General features: G+C 42.6%; 1 protein-coding gene and 2 pseudogenes across 1 annotated transcript; 1 reads left to right on the top strand and 2 right to left on the bottom strand.

Annotated features, from left to right (window-relative positions):
* The first annotated feature begins 1,977 nt into the window (after nucleotides 1–1,977).
* LOC100579710 lies at nucleotides 1,978–4,460 on the top strand (annotated as a pseudogene).
* Nucleotides 4,461–14,673: 10,213 nt separating this feature from the next.
* On the bottom strand, nucleotides 14,674–15,541 carry LOC101179169 (annotated as a pseudogene).
* Nucleotides 15,542–17,281: 1,740 nt separating this feature from the next.
* Nucleotides 17,282–19,513, bottom strand: LOC100594236 (disintegrin and metalloproteinase domain-containing protein 20-like). The gene has a single exon (XM_030814325.1). It carries the CDS (start codon nucleotides 19,511–19,513, stop codon nucleotides 17,282–17,284), a length of 2,232 nt encoding a protein of 743 aa, XP_030670185.1.
* Between the last annotated feature and the right edge of the window lie 603 nt (nucleotides 19,514–20,116).

Raw genomic sequence — 20,116 nt, 5'->3', positions numbered from 1 at the left:
ACATGCAAAAATTTAATCCCTTCATATTTATATTAATCAACTTCCTGACTCACTTTTATGATACCTTTTCCCTACAGTTTTTAAATTGCTTCTTATTTAATTGTCTCCCTTAACAGAATCATTTTGTTATAATTTCTATGGCAAGAACTGAAAGGCATTTGCCTTTCCCTGGTATGTTTAATACAAATTTATTTTGCATTATTAATGGTTTAGAAAAGAAAATTCAGCTTCATAGCTTGTTATTGGTAATGAGATAAATAATTAAATTTACTATTGTCAAATTTTAGAAAGCCTTTATTAAGTCTTTTATGTATGAGTTATAATATTTCAGAGTTTTTCAGTTATAATATTTCTGATTTTTCTTGTATAGTGACTAATTTTGATCACTCATAATTTGAGGAGTTTCATAAAGTCCATTGCGGAGCCCCTTTCAGGGTCTTTATGGAGGTTTGTACAATGAGGATCCCTGAAGCATAAACTTTGTTATCTTCAGATTAATCTGGTTTTGATCATATTACAATTACCTGTTTGTTTGTTTCTACACATGCTCAGTGCTTATTAGCCTCACTTTTGACAGTCATTTGAGACTATGACGAAATATATGGACACTCTCCTCAGCAAAAAAAAAAAAGGCACAAAATATATAAAATATTGAATATAATATTATAGGCCTCCTAAAGCTTATTCTTGCTCCTGCCACAAGTTTCTGCACTAAATTGATAATTTCTTTAATGCTCTGTATTTTGATTTTCTTTCTCTAATATCTAGCACAATGTCCTGCACTTTGTATGCTCCACACACATAAAGCCTTGTTTAATAAATAGAGAAAGAAATGGATGAGTGTTGCCAGCCAGACTGTATGACAGGTGCAGAAATTCCCCACTTTCAAACACTGTTGGTAAATATATTTGAGCAAACATTGGGACTCTTCCCTGGCAATCCTAAAATACCAGACTCTCCAATGATTTTGCCCTAATAAGACTAGAGTTCCTTTTCCGAAGACCTTTAAACTGCACAGATTCTCATTTTCTCTTCTGAAAGGTTTTCTTTTTGTCTTTGGGACTCTCCTGTCAGTAACTGGGGAGAAAAACATTATGTTCTCCATACCCTCAAAGGACGTCAGTGTTTCATGAATTTTCTTTTCTAAAAATTATAATACAATATGAATACATTTTAGTAGCATTAATTTATAATGCAAAACACTTCGCCACCCTTCCTCCCATTTTCATTTTTCATTGTACACAGAACTATACAAGACATTATAGAGGATACTAAAATAAATGAAAATCATAAACCATGGAGTCAAGAATCTTACAGTCTAATAAAGTTATAAGTAAAGATGAATACAATGTGGAATAGTAAATAACTTTGAGCTAAAGAAACTAAAGTAAATCATAAGACTGATGCAACTTGACACAGAATTGTGATTATTTTTGATGTCTCCAGTTTTGACAGTCAAAGAAGACACTATCAATAGTTATTGCAAGGGCAACAGGCATAAACTAATACTATCTTGGACAAATTGAGATATAGAGCCACCCTACTCTTAAGTTTCTTTACTTTTGCTTTTACTTTTTATTATGGACATTTTCATACTGCCTGTAAAGATTGAGATAACTAAGTATCCATCTTCCAACTTCAACTATTATCACCACACGGCCAACGTTGTCTCCTCTATACCCCCTAACTCCCCACCCTCATTTACTAAAAGCAAATCCAAAGCATTTTCTTGATTCATCAACCAGTTTTTCACTACTCCATTCTTTTTCTCTCCTGATTTCCTTACTTATCACCTTTCCAACCCATCTTTTTATTTTTACTTCCAGCACTGCAGTTCTGATCTAACTCTGCCAGGACACAGATCCATAGGGTCAGCCCTGCATCCTGAGCAGCTTAGAGGGAGGAACCAGACCAGCAGTGCCTCACACCTTGTCCTCTTCTGCTCTGGACAGATGGCTCCATAACGACAGCTTCATAATGGCAGTGGATGGGACCCTAGTGTACATCAGGGTCACTCTTCTGCTGCTCTGGCTTGGGGTATTTTTGTCTATTTCTGGCTACTGTCAGGCTGGACCCTCCCAGCATTTCACTTCCCCAGAAGTGGTGATCCCCTTGAAGGTGATCAGCAGGGGCAGAAGTGCAAAGGCTCCTGGATGGCTCTCCTATAGTCTGCAGTTTGGGGGCCAGAAACACGTTGTTCATATGAGGGTCAAGAAGCTCTTGGTTTCTAGACACCTCCCAGTGTTCACCTACACAGATGAGCGTGCCCTCCTGGAAGATCAGCTCTTCATCCCAGATGACTGTTACTATCATGGTTACGTGGAGGGGCCCCTGAGTCTCTGGTTGTGTTCAGTGCTTGTTTTGGGGGCTTTTGAGGAGTATTAAAAATAAATGGCCTCACTCATGAAATTGAACCCATCAGGCACTCTGCCACATTTGAACACCTGGTTTACAAAGTAAACAGTAATGAGACACAATTCCCAGCTATGAGATGTAGCTTAACAGAGAAGGAAGTAGCACACCAACAGCTGGAATTTGAAGAGACTGAGAACTCAGCTCTGGAACCAAAATTTGCTGGTGACTGGTGGACTCATGCATGGTTTCTGGAGCTAGTTGTTGTGGTGAACCATGATTTCTTCATTTACTCTCAAAGCAACAACTCAAAGGTGCAAGAGGATGTATTTCTTGTTGTCAACATAGTGGATTCCATGTATCAGCAGTTAGGTACTTATATAATTTTGATTGGAATTGAAATTTGGAATCAAGGAAATGTTTTCCCAATGACAAGCATAGAACAGATCCTAAATGATTTCTCTCAATGGAAACAAATCAGTCATTCCCAGCTACAGCATGATGCTGCACATATGTTCATAAAAAATTCACTTATAAGTATACTTGGCCTAGCCCACATTGCAGGAATATGTTGTCCAACTGTTGATTATAGAGTTGATAATTTTCAAGGAGATACCTGGTCTCTTTTTGCCAACACTGTGGCCCATGAGTTACATCATTCTTTGGGTATGCAGCACGAAGAAGAATTCTGGTTTTTTTCTTTTTGTTTTTTGTTTTTTTTCTTGAGACGGAGTCTGGCTCTGTCGCCCAGGCTGGAGTGCAGTGGCGCAATCTCAGCTCACTGCAAGCTCCGCCTCCCTGGTTCACACCATTCTCCTGCCTCAGCCTCTCCGAGTAGCTGGGACTACAGGCGCCCGCCATCACGCCCGGCTAATTTTTTGTATTTTTAGTAGAGATGGGGTTTCACCGCAGTCTCGATCTACTGACCTCGTGATCCGCCCGCCTCATCCTCCCAAAGTGCTGGGATTACAAGCGTGAGCCACCACGCCCAGCCAGAAGAATTCTGTTTTTGTGGGAAAAGAGGTTGTAGCATGTGTACTTTTAGAGTGCCAGCAGAGAAGTTCACCAATTGCAGTTATGCTGATTTTATGAAGACCACCTTAAACCAGGGATCATGTCTGCATAATCCTCCAAGATTGGGGGAAATCTTTATGCTAAAGCGCTGTGGGAATGGTGTGGTTGAAAGAGAAGAGCAGTGTGACTGTGGATCCGTACAGCAGTGTGAACAAGAAGCCTGTTGTCTGTTGAACTGCACTCTAAGGCCTGGGGCTGCCTGTGCTTTTGGGCTTTGTTGCAAAGACTGCAAGTCCATGCCATCAGGGGAACTCTGTAGACAAGAGGTCAATGAATGTGACCTTCCAGATTGGTGCAATGGAACATCCCTTCAGTGTCCAGAAGATAGATATGTGCAGGACAGGATCCCTGTAGTGACAGTGCCTACTGCTATCAAAAGAGGTGTAATAACCATGACCAGCATTGCAGGGAGATTTTTAGTAAAGATGCAAAAAGTGCATCTCAGAATTGCTATAAAGAAATCAACTCTCAGGGAAACCGTTTTGGTCACTGTGGTATAAATGGCACAACATATCTAAAATGTCATATCTCTGATGTCTTTTGTGGGAGAGTTCAATGTGAGAATGTGAGAGACATTCCTCTTCTCCAAGATCATTTTACTTTGCAGCGCACTCATGTCAATGGTGTCACCTGCTGGGGTATTGACTATTATTTAAGGATGAACATACCTGACATTGGTGAAGTGAAAGATGGTACTGTGTGTGGCCCAGGAAAGATCTGCATCCACAAGAAGTGTGTCAGTCTGTCTGTCTTGTCACACATCTGCCTTCCTGAGACCTGCAATATGAAGGAGATCTGCAATAACAAACATCACTGCCACTGTGGCTATGGGTGGTCCCCGCCCTACTGCCAGGACAGAGGCCATGGGGGCAGTGTTGACAGTGGCCCAGCAACTCCAAAGAGAAGAGTTTTTTTTGCCACTGGTTGTGATTCCTTCTTTGTCTGTTTTGATTTTCCTGTTTACTGTTAGGCTTCTTATGTATCTACGACAATGTTCTGGTCCCAAAGAAACTAAGGCTCATTCATCAGGTTAAGAAAATGTCTCTAATTTAATATTCCATGCATTAGTACACTTTAGTCTCTTCACAGCAGAAATGTTAGTACATCCCTGAAACTGAGCACATTTTTGACCATTTCCAGAAAGCTGCAAAGATCTTCCCTTACGTCAGTACCACAAACATTGTCATTAAGTGCAGGTTATTCTTAACATGTTTCTATCTATTGTTCATTGTTTTAAGCAGCAACTGAAGCTACATCCTTCCCTCCCTTTAGTCCTTGTTGTTTCTCGTGCTTAGAGATGACTTATGGGAAAGGCATGAGATGTTTCTGCATCAGAGTGTCCAGGGGTGAAGCTTACCTCTCTACTGACATTTATCAATGTGGGAAAATTACTTACATTTTCTGACGTTTTGCTTCAAAATCTAAAAGGGGGCAGGGGTCATAATAATATTTGTCCCACCCAAGTCTTTGGGTTTATTTGGTTGCCAAAAGAGAGAAATAAGTGAATTTTTTAAAGTATAAAAGATTGTTGTTTGTCTGATAAAAGCTCTTGACTTGCTCCCTGTGTGTTTCCTAGCTCTTTGTTTTAACTTGGCAGTTTGGATATCCTTTTGGAGCATTTGCTTTGCATACCAAAATATAATCTCCATGAGAGTGGGGTAGTTTTATCTGTTTTGCTCACTATTGTGTCCTCAATAGCTTGAACAGTGCACAGTGCTTACTACACAGTAAACACTTCAATGAAGCAATGGATTTGAATGGAGTATTAAATACATGAATTAATTATGAAAAGTAAAAATAATATTTTGATACCTTGATGATGTCATTCTGATCCTCTCTTTTAACTCCTGGAGCTCTTGCTCAAAATTAAACTTTGAATATTTAAAATGTGTTTATTTAAAATGCTGCAGTTTGAACCTGGTGCACTTTGCTGGTCTTTTGTCCTCCAGTGTATCTTCCCTTCAGTCTATTCTCAGTGTTTTTGGAAAGCCTGTCTCTTGAAAACAGAGTGAATCAGATACCCTTTGTATTGATCAGTTAACTTCTGAATGGCACTCTGTAAATAGAGTCAAAAAACTTTTTGGATATCATTTTTTATTACACTTGCCAACTTTGTTTACAATATGTTTGGCTGTGTCATTCTGTGCATATTTGTACATGAAATCCCCATTCCCAAAATGCTGTTTACCACCCTGCCCCTACTCCCTTGCCCTGGAAATCTCCTATTTTCTCTCAATAGAGGTTAAATATTATATCTTCGTAGAAACATTCCTTATGAAATCGTAAGTGTTCCACTTGTGTGCCCCATTACTTTGTGGTCATCCTTTATGGTTTGATGCCTTCTAGGAATAGAGATGGAGAGGGTCCAACAATGTGCTATCAAAAAGAAGCAGAGGACAGCTACTGGAGCCATACAAGGAGGGAGGAGTGAATCAAGAATACAATCTGGTTAAATCAGAGAAAGCTCCACATATTGTAAGTGTACACATCCATATGGAGACCACAGATAACTGCTCCAGTTTATTGATTCTTTTTTGAAATGGTTTATTCCCACAGAAATACAAACTGCTATCAGAGAACACTATAAACATCTCTATGCAAATAAACTAGAAAATCTAGAAGAAATGGATAAATTCCTGGCCATATACACCCTCCCAAGTCTAAATGAGGAAGAAGTCAAATCCTTGAATAGACCAAATAACAAGTTCTGTAATTGAGGCAGTAATTAATAGCCTACCAACCAAAAAAAGTCCAGGACCAGATGGATTCACAGCCTAATTCTACCAGAGGTACAAGGAGGAGCAGGCACTATTCCTTCTGGAACTATCCCAAGCAGCAGAAAAAGAGGGACTCCTCCCTAAGTCATTTTGTGAGGCCAGCATCATCCTGATACCAAAACCTGGCAGAGACACAACAAAAAAGGAAACTTTCAGGCCAATATCCCTGATGAACATCGATGCAAAAATCCTCAATAAAATACTGGCAAATCGAATCCAGCAGCACATCAAAAAGCTTATCCACCATGATCAAGTCGGCTTCATACCTGGGATGCAAGGCTGGTTCAACATATGCAAATCAATAAACACAATCCATCACATAAACAGAACCAATGACAAAAATCTCATGATTATCTCAGTAGATGCAGAAAAGGCCTTTGACAAAATTCAACAACGCTTCATGCTAAAAACTCTCAATAAACTAGGTATCGATGGAATATATCTCAAATTAATAAGAGGTATTTATGGCAAACCCATAGCCAATATCATACTGATTGGGCAAAAGCTGGAAGCATTCTTTTTGAAAACCGGCACAAGACAAGGATGCCCTCTCTCACCACTCCTATTCAACGTAGTATAGGAAGTTCTGGCCAAGGCAATCAGGCAAGAGAAAAAAATAAGGGGTATTCAAATAGGAAGAGAGGAAGTCAAATTGTCTCTGTTTGCAGATGACATGACTGCATATTAAGAAACCCCATTGTCTCAGCCCAAAATCTCCTTAAGCTGATAAGCAACTTCAGCAAAGTCTCGGGTACAAAATCAATGTGCAAAAATCACAAGCATTCCTATACACCAGTAACAGACAAGCAGAGAGCCAAGTCATGAGTGAACTGCCATTCACAATTGCCACTAAGATAATAAAATACCTAGCAATACAACTTACAAGGGATGTGAAAGACCTCCTCAAGGAGAACTACAAATCACTGCTCAAGGAAAGAAGAGAGGAAACAAACAAATGGAAAAACATTCCATGCTTATGGATAGGAAGAATCAATATCATGAAGATGGCCATACTGCCCAAAGTAATTTATAGATTCAATGCCATGCCCATCAAGCTACCATTGACTTTCTTCACTGAAGTGGAGAAGACTACTTTAAACTTCATATGGAACCAAAAAAGAGCCCGCATAGACAATCCTGAGCAAAAACAACAAAGCTGGAGGCATCAGGCTACCTCACTTCAAAGTATACTACAAGGCTACTGTAACCAAAACAGCATGGTACTGGTACAAAAACAGATATATAGACCAATGGAACAGAAGACAGTCCTCAGAAATAGCACCACACATCTACAACCATCTGATCTTTGACAAATCTGACAAAAACAAGCAATGGGGAAACGATTCCTCATTTAATAAATGGTGTTGGGAAAACTGGCTAGCCATCTGCAGAAAACTGAAACTAGACCCCTTCCTTACACCTTATACAAAAATCAACTCAAGATGGATTAAAGACTTAAATGTAAGACCTAAAACCATAAAAATCCTAGAAAAAAACCTAGGCCATATCATTCAGGACACAGGCAAGGGCAAACACTTCATGTCTAAAACACCAAAAGCAAAGGCAACAAAAGCCAAAATTGACAAATGGGATCTAATTAAACTAAAGAGCTTCTGCACAGCAAAAGAAACTGTCATCAGAGTGAACAGGCAACATACAGAATGAGTGAAAATTTTTGCAATCTATCCATCTGACAAAGGACTAATATCCAGAATCTACAAATAACTTTAACAAATTTACACACAAAAAAATCAAAAAGTGGGCAAAGTATATGAACCGACAGTTCTCAAAAGAAGACATTTATGCAGCCAACAAACATATGAAAAAATTCTCATCATCACTGGTCATTAGAGAAATGGCAATGAAAACCACAATGAGATACCATCTCACGCCAGTTAGAATGGTGATCATTAAAAAGTCAGGAAACAACAGATGCTGGAGAGGATGTGGAGAAATAGGACTGCTTTTACACTGTTGGTGGGAGTGTAAATTAGTTCAACCATTGTGGAAGACAGTGTAGTGATTCCTCAAGGATCTAGAGCTAGAAATACTATTTGACCCAGCAATCCCATTACTGGGTATACACCCAAAGGATTATAAATCATTCTACTATAAAAGCACATGCATACGTATGTTTTTTGTGGCACTATTCATAGAAGCAAAGACTTGGAACCAACCCAAATGTCCATCAATGATAGACTGCATAAAGAAAATGTGGCACATATACACCATGGAATACTATGCAGCCATAAAAAGGATGAGTGCATGTCCTTTGCAGGGACATGGATGAAGCTGGAAACCATCATTCTCAGCAAACTAACACAGGAACAGAAAACAAAATACTGCATGTTCTCACTCAAAAGTGGGAGTTGAACAATGAGAACACCTGGACACAGGGAGGAGAACATCACGTACTGGGTCTGTTGGGTGGTGGAGGGCTAGGGGAAGGATTGCACTGCAAGAAATACCTAATGTAGGTGACAGGTTGGTGGGTGCAGCAAACCACCATGGCACGTGTATACCGATGTAAGAAAACTGCACATTCTGCACATGTACCCCCAGAACTTAAAGTATATATAAAAGAAACCATTGAAGTTGATTATAGTAATATTTATCGGCCTATTGTTCTATTTGCTAAGTTTTGTATTTCTGCTTGAGATTACATTGAAATAATCAATTTTTTCTGGGATTATGTTGGTTTCAGCTTTTATGCTTAATTGTGGAATTTATTTTGCTATAAGGAATGAGATAGGTATCTAATTGTATACTTTTCCAAATGGGTAGCCTGTTGTCCTGATACACTTCATAGAATAAATCCTCTATCAGTGCTTTGCTAGTAAATTGGGATCCTGTATTGTATGTTAATTTGTTAGAGTCACCTTATTTTACTTGTAAATTTTTACAAGAAGCAGTGCATTTTGCAATATTCCTATTTTAAGAAAAGATGTATAGTTATTTTATATCTGTTGAGTTAATTAGAGCTATATCAGTCAATTATATCAGGATTGGTGGGTAGAATTAACCTTTTCATAACAAGCATAGAGTCTTACCTCCTGTATTAATTTGGATCGCCCAAAAAGCAGACCCAGACACAGGATTTAGGTAGAGTTAGTTTTCTGGGGAAGCACGAAACAGGGCAGACTAATGAACAAGTTTTCTCTGTGTACTACTGGAGTCATCCCTGTGGGCTTTCTGAGAAGTCATGTGAAACACACCTTTGATTCATACTCCATGGTTCAGGAGAAAGCTGTAAGGAAAAGAATATCTGAGATATAAGCACTTGAAGTGGTAAACTCTCAGAGCATGAAGATTGTCTACTGTGGCTGCAAGTGAACTCAAGTGGGACAAGAAGATGGAGGGTGGGCTTTCAGCATCTACTGTACCCAGGTTCCTTAGAAAACATATGCTGAGGCAAGGAATAAATCTAAATGGTTTACTTGGAAAATACAATCCTAGGGAAATGAGAGTGAAAGTAAAAGTATTTGGGGCTGGAAAGTCTGGTACAGAAGATGCTGGTGGTAACCGCCTGTATCCTCTTAGGCTGAACCTTGAGGTTGTCTGTAGTACTGATGACAAGTCCTATACACACTAATGGCTTTCTACTTTACGGGGGGGTGTGCTCAGCGCATTCATGGAGCAGGCTGGAAACAGGACGGAGTTAATGCATCTGAAAGCAACTCCAGACCAATCAGAGATGTTGTGTGAATGAGCATGGTAGTTTCCTCAGTCCTCATGGGACTTCTCTGTGGTGTTAGGGTCCGAGACAGGGTGTACATTGTTGGTATAACAGGAACTGGGTCTCTCTACCTTCCCTCAAAAAACCCCAAACAAACAAACAAACAAAAAAACCCAAAACCCTTAAAGTCTTCTTTGTTCTTTGAGCACCTATTGTAAAAGCTGACTGGAGACGGTCTCAGTCTATTCAATTCTCCCTCTGATCCTCCACTATGGACTTTCTTTCAAACTGCGTCTTATTGTTATTAACCCTCACTGTTTTCTTAACAGTTTAGGCACAGAACTGACATCCCTTTGCTCCAGTCTTCCAAACCCTGGCCACGTGAACTAAGCCAACTGATTGCTGGGTATATCAGCATCTAGATTGTGCAAAATTATCTGAACTTATTTTCGTTCCTGCTGATGCAAGTGCCTGGTGGGTCAAGTCCGGAGCCAGATGCATGCCAAGGTATGGCTTCCATGAAAAGAAAACAACGTCACATTACTTCTCTTTCTGGTGAGTTGGACACCTGTATAGAAGGTCGAGGACTGTCGTTTGTTTAGGTAAAGACATTAGAAAGGGATTTTTCCCTTTGTATTGAAAGCAGAGATGGTGCAGGACCTTTCATAGGTAACTTCCCAAGGCAGTAGTACAATCAAACCCTGTGACTTCATGCCACGGATGGCACACATAAGCCTCTCACAAAGGTCATAAATGGTCCTGACACTGACTCTTATGGTACAAACACTTGCCACATCACCACATGTTATGGATGGCCCAGAAGTCCGCTCTGCGCAACTTGGATTTGCTCACTTGCTCCTCTCATTAGACTGATAGGCACCGAAGATTACATGGTGATAGCATGGTGAGTATTCAAAAAATGTGGAATAACTTGGCCAGGTGACAAAATCAAGCCCTATAGCTGCCAAAACCAAACTAAAGATCTCCTATATCTGATATTGTGCAATCTGTTCTGCTCCTATGGACTGAGAGGGGCACATATAGATACACAGATGCCAATATGACAGAAGACAAGGCACAACAAACCCCAATCTGTAGGGTCACGAGTTTCACTCTGACGTTATTTGTGAACCACACTGGTCTTTTTATCTTGTGTGGTGACAAGGTCTATGAAGGGTTCCCACTTACATGGTCAGAATGATGGGGACTCAGATACCTAACACTTTTGCCACCAGGTACTCCTCCTTCAATGTCAGCCAAATTATAAACTTGGGCTCCTTTGTTCATAAAGTAGTGCCACACAAGTGTACTAAATGAGATGTTATAGAAAATCCACGGATATGTCACAATTCTAAGTTCCTTTCCATGCTGAGATCCATTTTCCCAAGCTTTGGAACTTATGAGAGGGAAAGGGCAATTCTCAATGTTTCCATAGTAATGGAACAGCAGTCAGTATTACTATGCAAGCACTGAGAAGACTCCAATCAGAAGTTGACAGTTTAGCCTCCGTTGTACTTCAGAATCACCATGTCCTGGATACAATGACAGCCCAAGAAGGAGGAGCTTATGCAATCATTGGTGAGGAACGCTGCTTATATGTAAACCACTAGGGACAATTAGAATCTAATCTGAACTTTTTGAAAGACAAGATAAACACTCTTCATCACATAAATTAGGCTAAACCATTCAATTGGACTGACCCATTGCCAGGGATAGGAGACTGGTTGAATGCAATGTGGGTAAATGTGTTTAGATTTGTTCTTTTCTGCTTATTAATTCTCCTTCTAATCTGTGTTCTTCTCTCCCTTTGCAGATCCCCTGCCACTCAGCTACTAATACAACTCTTCTCTCCACAAACACTAACTCAGCTTTTAATTTGAAACTGTTAGGGAAGTTTCAGACAGGGAAAATAAAGGAGTTAAAAGTATGCCTGCCGCTCTAAAGTATGCCAAATCAGTGTATTGATTACTTCAAGCTCAAAGCACTTTGGAAACTGTAGTTCCAGAAGTGACTATCTGACCTGCCTTTTCCTGCATATAGCAAGCCATAAAAATTCCATGGAGAAAGATGCTTTCCCTGTGCCAGGACAAGAAAATAACCCTATCCCCAGGATTGGAAATTGTTGCAGTAGACCTGTACGAATAAATTAAAGTAACTCTTATCTCCCACTAGCTTTATAACTCCTCCTTGACACTCCCCACCAATACATCTCCTAGTGACTTCCCTGGAATTCACTGTCCCTAGCTTAGATCCTTTTGTGTCACGGCCCCAATCCCTGTTGGACTGAACAAAGGGGGACGAACATGGGAATAAAGACAAAAGAGTACGTTTGGTTGAAGGGGTCATGGGGATCCTTACTTCTAGTGAACAAGGGCTTTGAGCTTCTAGCTCCCTTCGTTGAGAATGCAGAAGGCAGAGCCAGAGTGCCAGCTCAGAAACAATATTCTGAAAGAACAGAATTGAGTGCCAGCCTTCACAATGCATTGTGTATATGAAGTCAGAGATTCCTACATGGTGTTGTATATGCAATAGAAAGAATATATGGGGCCCAGAACCAAGGAAGAGAAGCTGGGTGGCCTCACTTGTCATCACACTTGATGATCCACTGATCTGCTTCCCTCCCTGCAACTATCTGTTCTCTAGGCAGGTCTTGGTCCACAAAGAGAATGCATCTCCGCCAGGGCACCCAGCATAAGTTCCATAGACCTGCAAGCTGCCCTCAGGGCATCTGGGACATCTTCTGTTCAAGGACAAGCAGGTAAAAAGAAGAGTCATTTTGGCAGGAGTAATTGACCCTGGATAGCAGGGGGAGGTAAGGCTGCTGAGCCCCAGTAGAGGCATGGAGGATTATATGGAGAAACTAGGGCATTCACTGGGGAGCCACTTGGAACCACCCAAGGCAATGGTAACTGTGAATGGATATGTGCAGCAGTGTTGACCTCCTGGGATGAAGGTGCAAAAGATTTAAAACAAACATTATAGCAAGTGCTCTGGGTCCTCCCTGACTCACACTTTTGTCCTTTTTCTTTTTCCTTCTTCTCTTTATTTTTTTAAAATTAAAACAAAATGGCCGGGCGCGGTGGCTCACGCTTGTAATCCCAGCAGTTTGGGAGGCCGAGGCGGGCGGATCACGAGGTCAGGAGATCGAGACCACGGTGAAACCCCGTCTCTACTAAAAATACAAAAAATTAGCCGGCGGGCGCCTGTAGTCCCAGCTACTTGGAGAGGCTGAGGCAGGAGAATGGCGTGAATCCGGGAGGCGGAGCTTGCAGTGAGCCGAGATTGCGCCACTGCACTCCAGCCTGGGCGACAGAGCAAGACTCCGTCTCAAAAAAAAAAAAAAATTAAAACAAAATTAATGTTATAAAGATGGGGTCTTGCTATGTTGCCCAAGCTGGTCTCAAAGTCCTGGGCTCAAGCATTCCTCCCACCTTGGCCTCCCAAAGTACTAGGATTATAGGCATGAGCAACCATGCCCAGTGCCCTCCCTGCAATCCCTTTTAAAAAAAAAAAAAAACAAAACTATATACCTCTCACAGCCCATGGCTATCCAAAAATCCACAAGGTTTGTAAAGACAGTTCTCAGAATTATTGTTCTGTTGGTTATTAGACTCCAAAGAAGGGACAAGGAAATACGAATAGTCCCCATCTACGAGTTTTGGTTAAGGTGAACACTGATGCTAAAATCGAAAGGACAAGGACAGCTACTCAAAACGTTCCCATCTTGTAAAAACCTTGACCCTGCTTCACTTGTGATATCACCTGGTCTTCAGGTACTCCCTCATGTAGTTCAACTGAATAAAGCCTTTAAACTCTATCTGAGTCACTTTAAAAAACTATATATATATTTAATAATTTTGTGTTGTTACTTGGAATAGTTTTGGACAAAAGGCCAACACTGCCCAGTTTTGTGTCAAAGACAGCATTATCAAAGAACCCTAATTTCCTTGGGTGGAGTGGTAAGCCCTGCTCTTGGTCTCTGATTCTTTTCTCTTTTTTTTCCCTCGTTTAAATTTTTATTCTTGATTTCCAACATTTATTTTAAGGTCAGCGGTACATGTGCAAGATAGGACGTACAGGTTCATTACACAGGTTAACACTGCCACGGTGGTTTGCTGCACAGATCATCCCATCACCTGACTTTCTTTCAGACCATGGTGGTTGCATGCTTTGACTTTTTTCTAGGTACCCTTTTATCAGACTGAAGTCAGCATTTTCCTTCCATCTTTCAGAGTTCTTTAGATGTGCAGAGAGTTTAGGCAACTTTCCTAAGGTGGGACAAGACTCTTCTGTTATCTCAAATTTCTTCTACTACAGAAACTCCTATTCAACCCAAACACCTGGACAGATCTGTGTAGACATATGATCTGGTGCAACGTTGATCAATCTGTTAAATTCTTAAGTGGCGTGATTTCATCAAGAATAAATTTTAAATGCACTGCCTTTGGTTACTTGGGTCATGTCAAACTTGTGCATTTTTGTGTCACCTTAGAAGAAAAGGGTAGCAGAATAGCTGACACTTCATGAATAACTTACTTTAATTGGTATGAAGAAACCAAGAAAAATATTTTGAACAGTCTCTAGTCTTGAGTCCTATTTTCAACAACTTCCATGGTCTTCCTTTCCCAAAGCCCTCCTCCCTTCTGTCTACCTCTGTTTATGCCTTTGATTCTCACCTCCCTTCTATCCTGATCCCTATCTTTTTTTGTTGGTGGTGTGTTTTTTTTTTTTTTTTTTTCGCAAACCAACACTGTTTTATTGTCAACACAACCAGCCTACTCTGCCCCGAGAAGGCTAGGGACAATGCGTGTCTGGGGTCTGTGGGAGAGAGAGGTCAGCACCCTGAGAACTGCTGGGGCTACCACAGGGGCTGAGTGAGTCAGAGGTAGAGTCTGGGGGGCCAGCCGCGGAGGAGCTGGGTCTAGGCTCCCCCTGGCTCATCTGCAGCAGGCCAGTGAGAGCGATCAGCTCCGGCCCGCTGAGCCAGGTAGTGGAGGGGTCCCGGGAGGGTGACAGGCGGGGGAGCACCTTGGCAGACGGGGGGCGGCGGCAGCAGTTTCAGGGAGCCCATCATCTGCTGGGGGGCCTTGGACAGGTACAGGGGGACACGCTGCCCCCGGGGCAGCAGAGGGTCCGAGAGGAAGACGTCTTCACAGCACATCACCGGGAACCCTGCATCCGGGGGCGCCTGCTGTCCATTCCAATGCCCTGTGGCAGGGGCCACGGGCCTGAGACCCCTGCCGGAGGCTGCCTCCTACAGCGGCCAGAACGAGAGGCGACACAGCGTCTGGCCTGAGAACGAGGCTCCCGAGCTACAGTTGGCCCCCAACACCAGCCGAGGTCCTGCTTTGGCTTTGTACTTGGGGTCCCAGGGCGCTAGTGGAGTCATCCTCGAGGGGGCCACCTCCCAGGCCACCTGGGGGGAACGGGGATCTGGGGCTCCGGGGGGCTGCTCAGTGGCCGGGCCTGGCGGGTGTTGGGGCAGCAGCAGCTGCTCTCTCCGGGTCCAGGAAGGGCTATCCCATGGGGGTGTCCCCAGCTCCCTGGGGGCGTCCGCTCCGGAGCTCCAGGGCTCGCCCTGGTCCTTGCCCACCGCAAGGCCTGGTCCCTCGGGCGCCTCCTCCAGGCCCGCGCCCCACCGCGGCGGCGACCGGGGCAACATTCCGCGTTCCCGAGCGCAGGACCATACCGCCGTGTCCCCGCCGCCCGGCCCGGCCCGCTCAGCTTCCCTCCGCGGCGGGAACCTGCCCTCCTTGCGAACCCACCCCAGAGGCCTCTCGGCGACCCCCGATCCCTATCTTCTTAAAGTCCCCCTTGTTTCTTTTCTTCCACATCTCCAGCTCCCTCTTACTATTTGACCTGGAACATCACCTCTTGTTGCATACGACAAACCCTAAAAACAAGAGAAAAGTTTTTAAAACACACACACACACACACACACACAGTCACTCTGTCACCCAGGGTGGTGTGCAGTGGTACAGTCATGACTTACTGTAATCTCCAGCTCCTGGTCTCAAGTGATCCTCCTGCCTCAGCCTCCCAAGTAGCTGGGTCTATAGTGACACACTATTACACCGGCTGATTTTTAAATATTTTTAGAGACAGGGTCTTGCTATCCTGCTCAGATTGGTCTTGAACTCCTGGCCTCAATTGAGCTTCCTGCCTCAGCCTCCTGAACAGCTAGGACTACAGGCACACGCCACCATGCCTAGCTAATTTCTTTATATTTTGTGTTGATAGATTCTCATTATGTTGCCTAGGTTGGTCTCAAACTGGTACTCCCTCCTCAGACTCTGGAATAGCTAGGACTACACGTATGTGCCACCATGCCTGGATAATTTTCTTATTTTGTAATATTTTATAGAGACAGGGTCTCACAATGTTGCCCAGGTTGGTCTCAAACTCCTGGCCTCAAGGAATCCTCCCACCTCAGGCCCCCAAATCGCTGGGGCTATTGGCTTGAGTCACCATGCCCAACCTTAGTGCACTATTTCTGAAGTGATTCTTCCGGTTTTCCTTTAGGTATGATTTTGTGTCTGTACATTTATCAGACTGTTGGTTCCATCCTGTAATTTATAGATAGACTGGGCTTAGCCAATTATCAGAGATTTTAAATATGAGATCCCATACCTTTATATCCAGAGAAACTGAGAAGTCATTTAACAGTGAATAATGATCCTTTCTGTAACAGTAAAGACAAAAAGCCAGAGACATTACATATGGGATTCCCCAGGCCTAGCATAATGCAAAAATCATGAGAATAATGAAAATGATAGCAGACAGCATGTACCAAGTGCCCAGAACTTTGGGAGGCCGAGGTGGATAAATCACTTGAGGCCAGGAGTTTGAGACCAGCCTGGCCAAGATGGTGAAACCCTGTCTCTACTAAAAATACAAAAATTAATCTGGCGTGGTGATGCGTGCCTGTACTCCCAGCTACTCAGGAAGTTGAGGTGGGAGAATTGCTTGAACCAGGGATGCAGAGGTTGCAGTGAGCCGAGATTGTGCCACTGCATTCCAGCCTGGCAGCCTACGCACCACAGTGAGACCCTGCCTCAAAAAAAAAAAAGGAAAGAGTGTGAGCAAATGTATATTAGTGTACACGGGATTTGCTACAGGGGTATCTAGAAAACATTAGTCCCAAATCTTAAATGAGCACAGGTCCTCTTGTTAGCGAATCTAAGAGTTTCTGCCATCATCTATAGAAGTATTGAGAATACGACCACACATGAAATGTTAAGTAAATTTAAACACACAGACCCTTTTTAAATTGCCAAGTGATTTTACTTCAAGATGACATCAGAATTGCTAAAAGGTGATGTAACCGTCAGAGTGACTACTGATTATAACTCCCAGTAAGTGTCAATGTGATTTTCTCCATTGTATGGGCTCCCATTAGTATTTACTCATTAGGTTCAGTAGTTTTCAATACTGTCTTTTCCATAAATTCTATTGCTTGTGAAAAGCCACCAAGGAGAAGTGAAACCAGAAAAAGGGTGCAACGAGTAAATATTAAAAGTAGTACTCGGTTTATATTCACAAGTATGCTGCCTGTAATACGATATTGTTTGTCAGGTGGAGGGCCACTATCTATACTACCCCCTTTTCCTCTCAGTTCACATGTTGGTGGTTGCCACTCATGCAGACAGTGACAATGTTTTTTGTTGTTACATACTCCTTTGTAATTGCATGTTTTAAGATCACACTCAAAATGCAGGTCTTGATAAAAAGTACAATTGTGTTTAAGACAGTAGCTCCCTGGGCCACAGGTTGCACCATCCACTACCAGCCCCATTTCTGGCAAGTCTGTCCCCTGGTGTGCTTCATAGCCAAAGCATTTTTCTTCTTTTATGTCGTGTACTAATATATTACGAAATGTAGTGTGCTCACCTCCACCGGGAATGTGGTTGACACCGCTACAGTGCAGCATTCCACAAAAAACATCATCTTCTTCACATGGAAAAGGTCTACTTCCCCCTCGCCGTAGAATAACCCCACAGTTTCCAAATCGGTTACCAATCCTATTCAATTTTTGATAGCACGCTGGGGAACCGTCTTTCACTTGGTAGCCAAAAAGGGCTTGACACTGCATATCACGGTCACTGCAGTTTCCTCTTATACAAACAGATACTGCTGAACAAGGGGTTCCATCCTGGATGTAGACGTCATTTGGACACTCTTCCTTTTTCCCATCACAGTATTCCGGTAGATCACATATACCACCCAAGTCTCTGCAAACCACTCCAGGGGCAGCATATTTACACTCATGGCAGCAAAGTCCTGTATTGCAAACACTGCCAAGAGAAAGGGTACAAGAGGTCTCACAACATCTATCACTGGCACAATCTTTAAGGGAGCCACAGTCACATTCTTCCCTCTGATTTTTGATCTTGTCTCCACAACGAGGAGCTACGTATGGAAAATTAGTGTATGGAACATTTGGAGCACTCAAACAAGGATCCCACTGATTAAACTTGTGTTGAATTATCTCATAAGAACAATTGCTCATCATATCATTAAGATCAGGAACAGGAGCCATGAGACAGTTGGTTCGTCGAAAACAATAACAACCAACAGAATCATGTCTCAAGCCCATGTTATGACCTAGTGCATGTGCTGTAACACATGCCCCCCTAAATAGGTGATAATTCATTAAATACACAAACATTGCTCCCCAGTTGGGGTTGCATATTCCATCAAAGCTGGCATAACACTCACTGTTTTTAAGTCGATGTGCTGTAAAAACAACTGAGGTATCATGTGGAATTTGTGAAAACCATCCATAATATTTCCACAAACCAAACTCTCCTACAACCATTTCGGCAGGCATGTTATACAACATTACTATATCCATATCATTCCATATGCACAAAAGACGTACATAGACATTTAAATAAACTGGTTTGAAAATGGTATGTATGATGCTGTTAATAATCACTACATTCTCTATTATGTGTGACATATTAGGGTTCCGCATGAATAATCCATTAGTAACCGTGTAGTGAAGTTTCAAGTTTTTTCTGTGATGCCTCCACAAATAAACGTGGCCTGCTCTGGGAGTTTCAGCCAGTTTTACCTTTTCAGATCCTTGATCTGTCTCTTCCCCTTCAGTCTTACATCTACTAACCTCTCCTGGTCTTTCTTCTGACACAAGCAGAGATACTACATGCTCAAATTTGGAAGAAGCCTCCAGGGGTTTGATTTCATAAGTCAGGTCATCCACCTGCAGCATGCCACGCAGACCTCCACGGCAGGTGTCCAATGTGGCCACAGACCCAGGAACCCCTTCCAGGTAGCAGTCGTAGTAACAGTCTTGTGGGACAAAAGGGTAGTTCTCCTGCATGGCCCCTTGGTCATTATTAGTAAAAACAGGTAAATGTCTGGGCATCATGTTCTTCTTGAGCGTCATGTGAATCACGTGTCTTCGGCCCCGGAAACGCATGCTGTAAGAGAGTTGGTCTGGCATCTCAACTCCACCCCTCCTGTGGGGCACTTTCCTGGGGATCACAATTTCTGAGGAAGTGAAGCGCCATCCTGGTGGGTCATGAAAACAATAGACCTGGGACAAGAGTGCCCAGAGGACAGGCAGCCAGAGAGCACCTGTCAAGGGGTCCTGGACCCAGGCAGGTCCCATGAATAAGGGAGGCTTTGACCAAAGACAATGCAGTCAAATGGGAGGCAGAAAGAGGATTCCTCAGTCTTCAGCCTTCTCCTCAGGGCAGTTATGAGGAAAGCAGAGTGAGTCTGCAGGCTTGGCACCCCCGATAGGGGAGGGGTAAGGGTTAGGCTATTACATAACAATGGTGTGCTCATCAGGGGAGGCTGTTTTCAGTGAGCTGGAGACCTAGGCCAGCAGGTCAAAGGAAGAGGAAAAACAATGGCAGGAATTGAGAATAGCAGTATATAACTGAGCTGAAATGTCCCTTGTCCTCTAAGGGAATTCATAAGTGGGGTTTGATGAGTAAGCGGGTTTGATGCAAGTTTAGGACACTTAAGGACATTTTTCTCAAGCCTAAACGAGGGAAGGACTCAGGATGTAATTAAAAGAGGGAAGCGTATACAATGATAAGGAAAGTGGAAACTTCTCCTTAAAAGAATTTTGAGTGCTGCAATAAACATACGTGTGCATGTGCCTTTATAGTGTAATGATTTATAATCCTTTGGGTATATACCCAGTAATGGGATTGCTGGGTCGAATGGTATTTCTAGTTCTAGATCCTTGAGGAATCACCACACT

Source organism: Nomascus leucogenys, chromosome 1a (genome assembly GCF_006542625.1).
Source record: "Nomascus leucogenys isolate Asia chromosome 1a, Asia_NLE_v1, whole genome shotgun sequence".
Lineage (NCBI taxonomy): Eukaryota > Metazoa > Chordata > Mammalia > Primates > Hylobatidae > Nomascus > Nomascus leucogenys.
The sequence above is the reverse complement of the archived record's forward strand: the minus strand, read 5'-3'. Positions and strand labels throughout refer to the sequence as shown.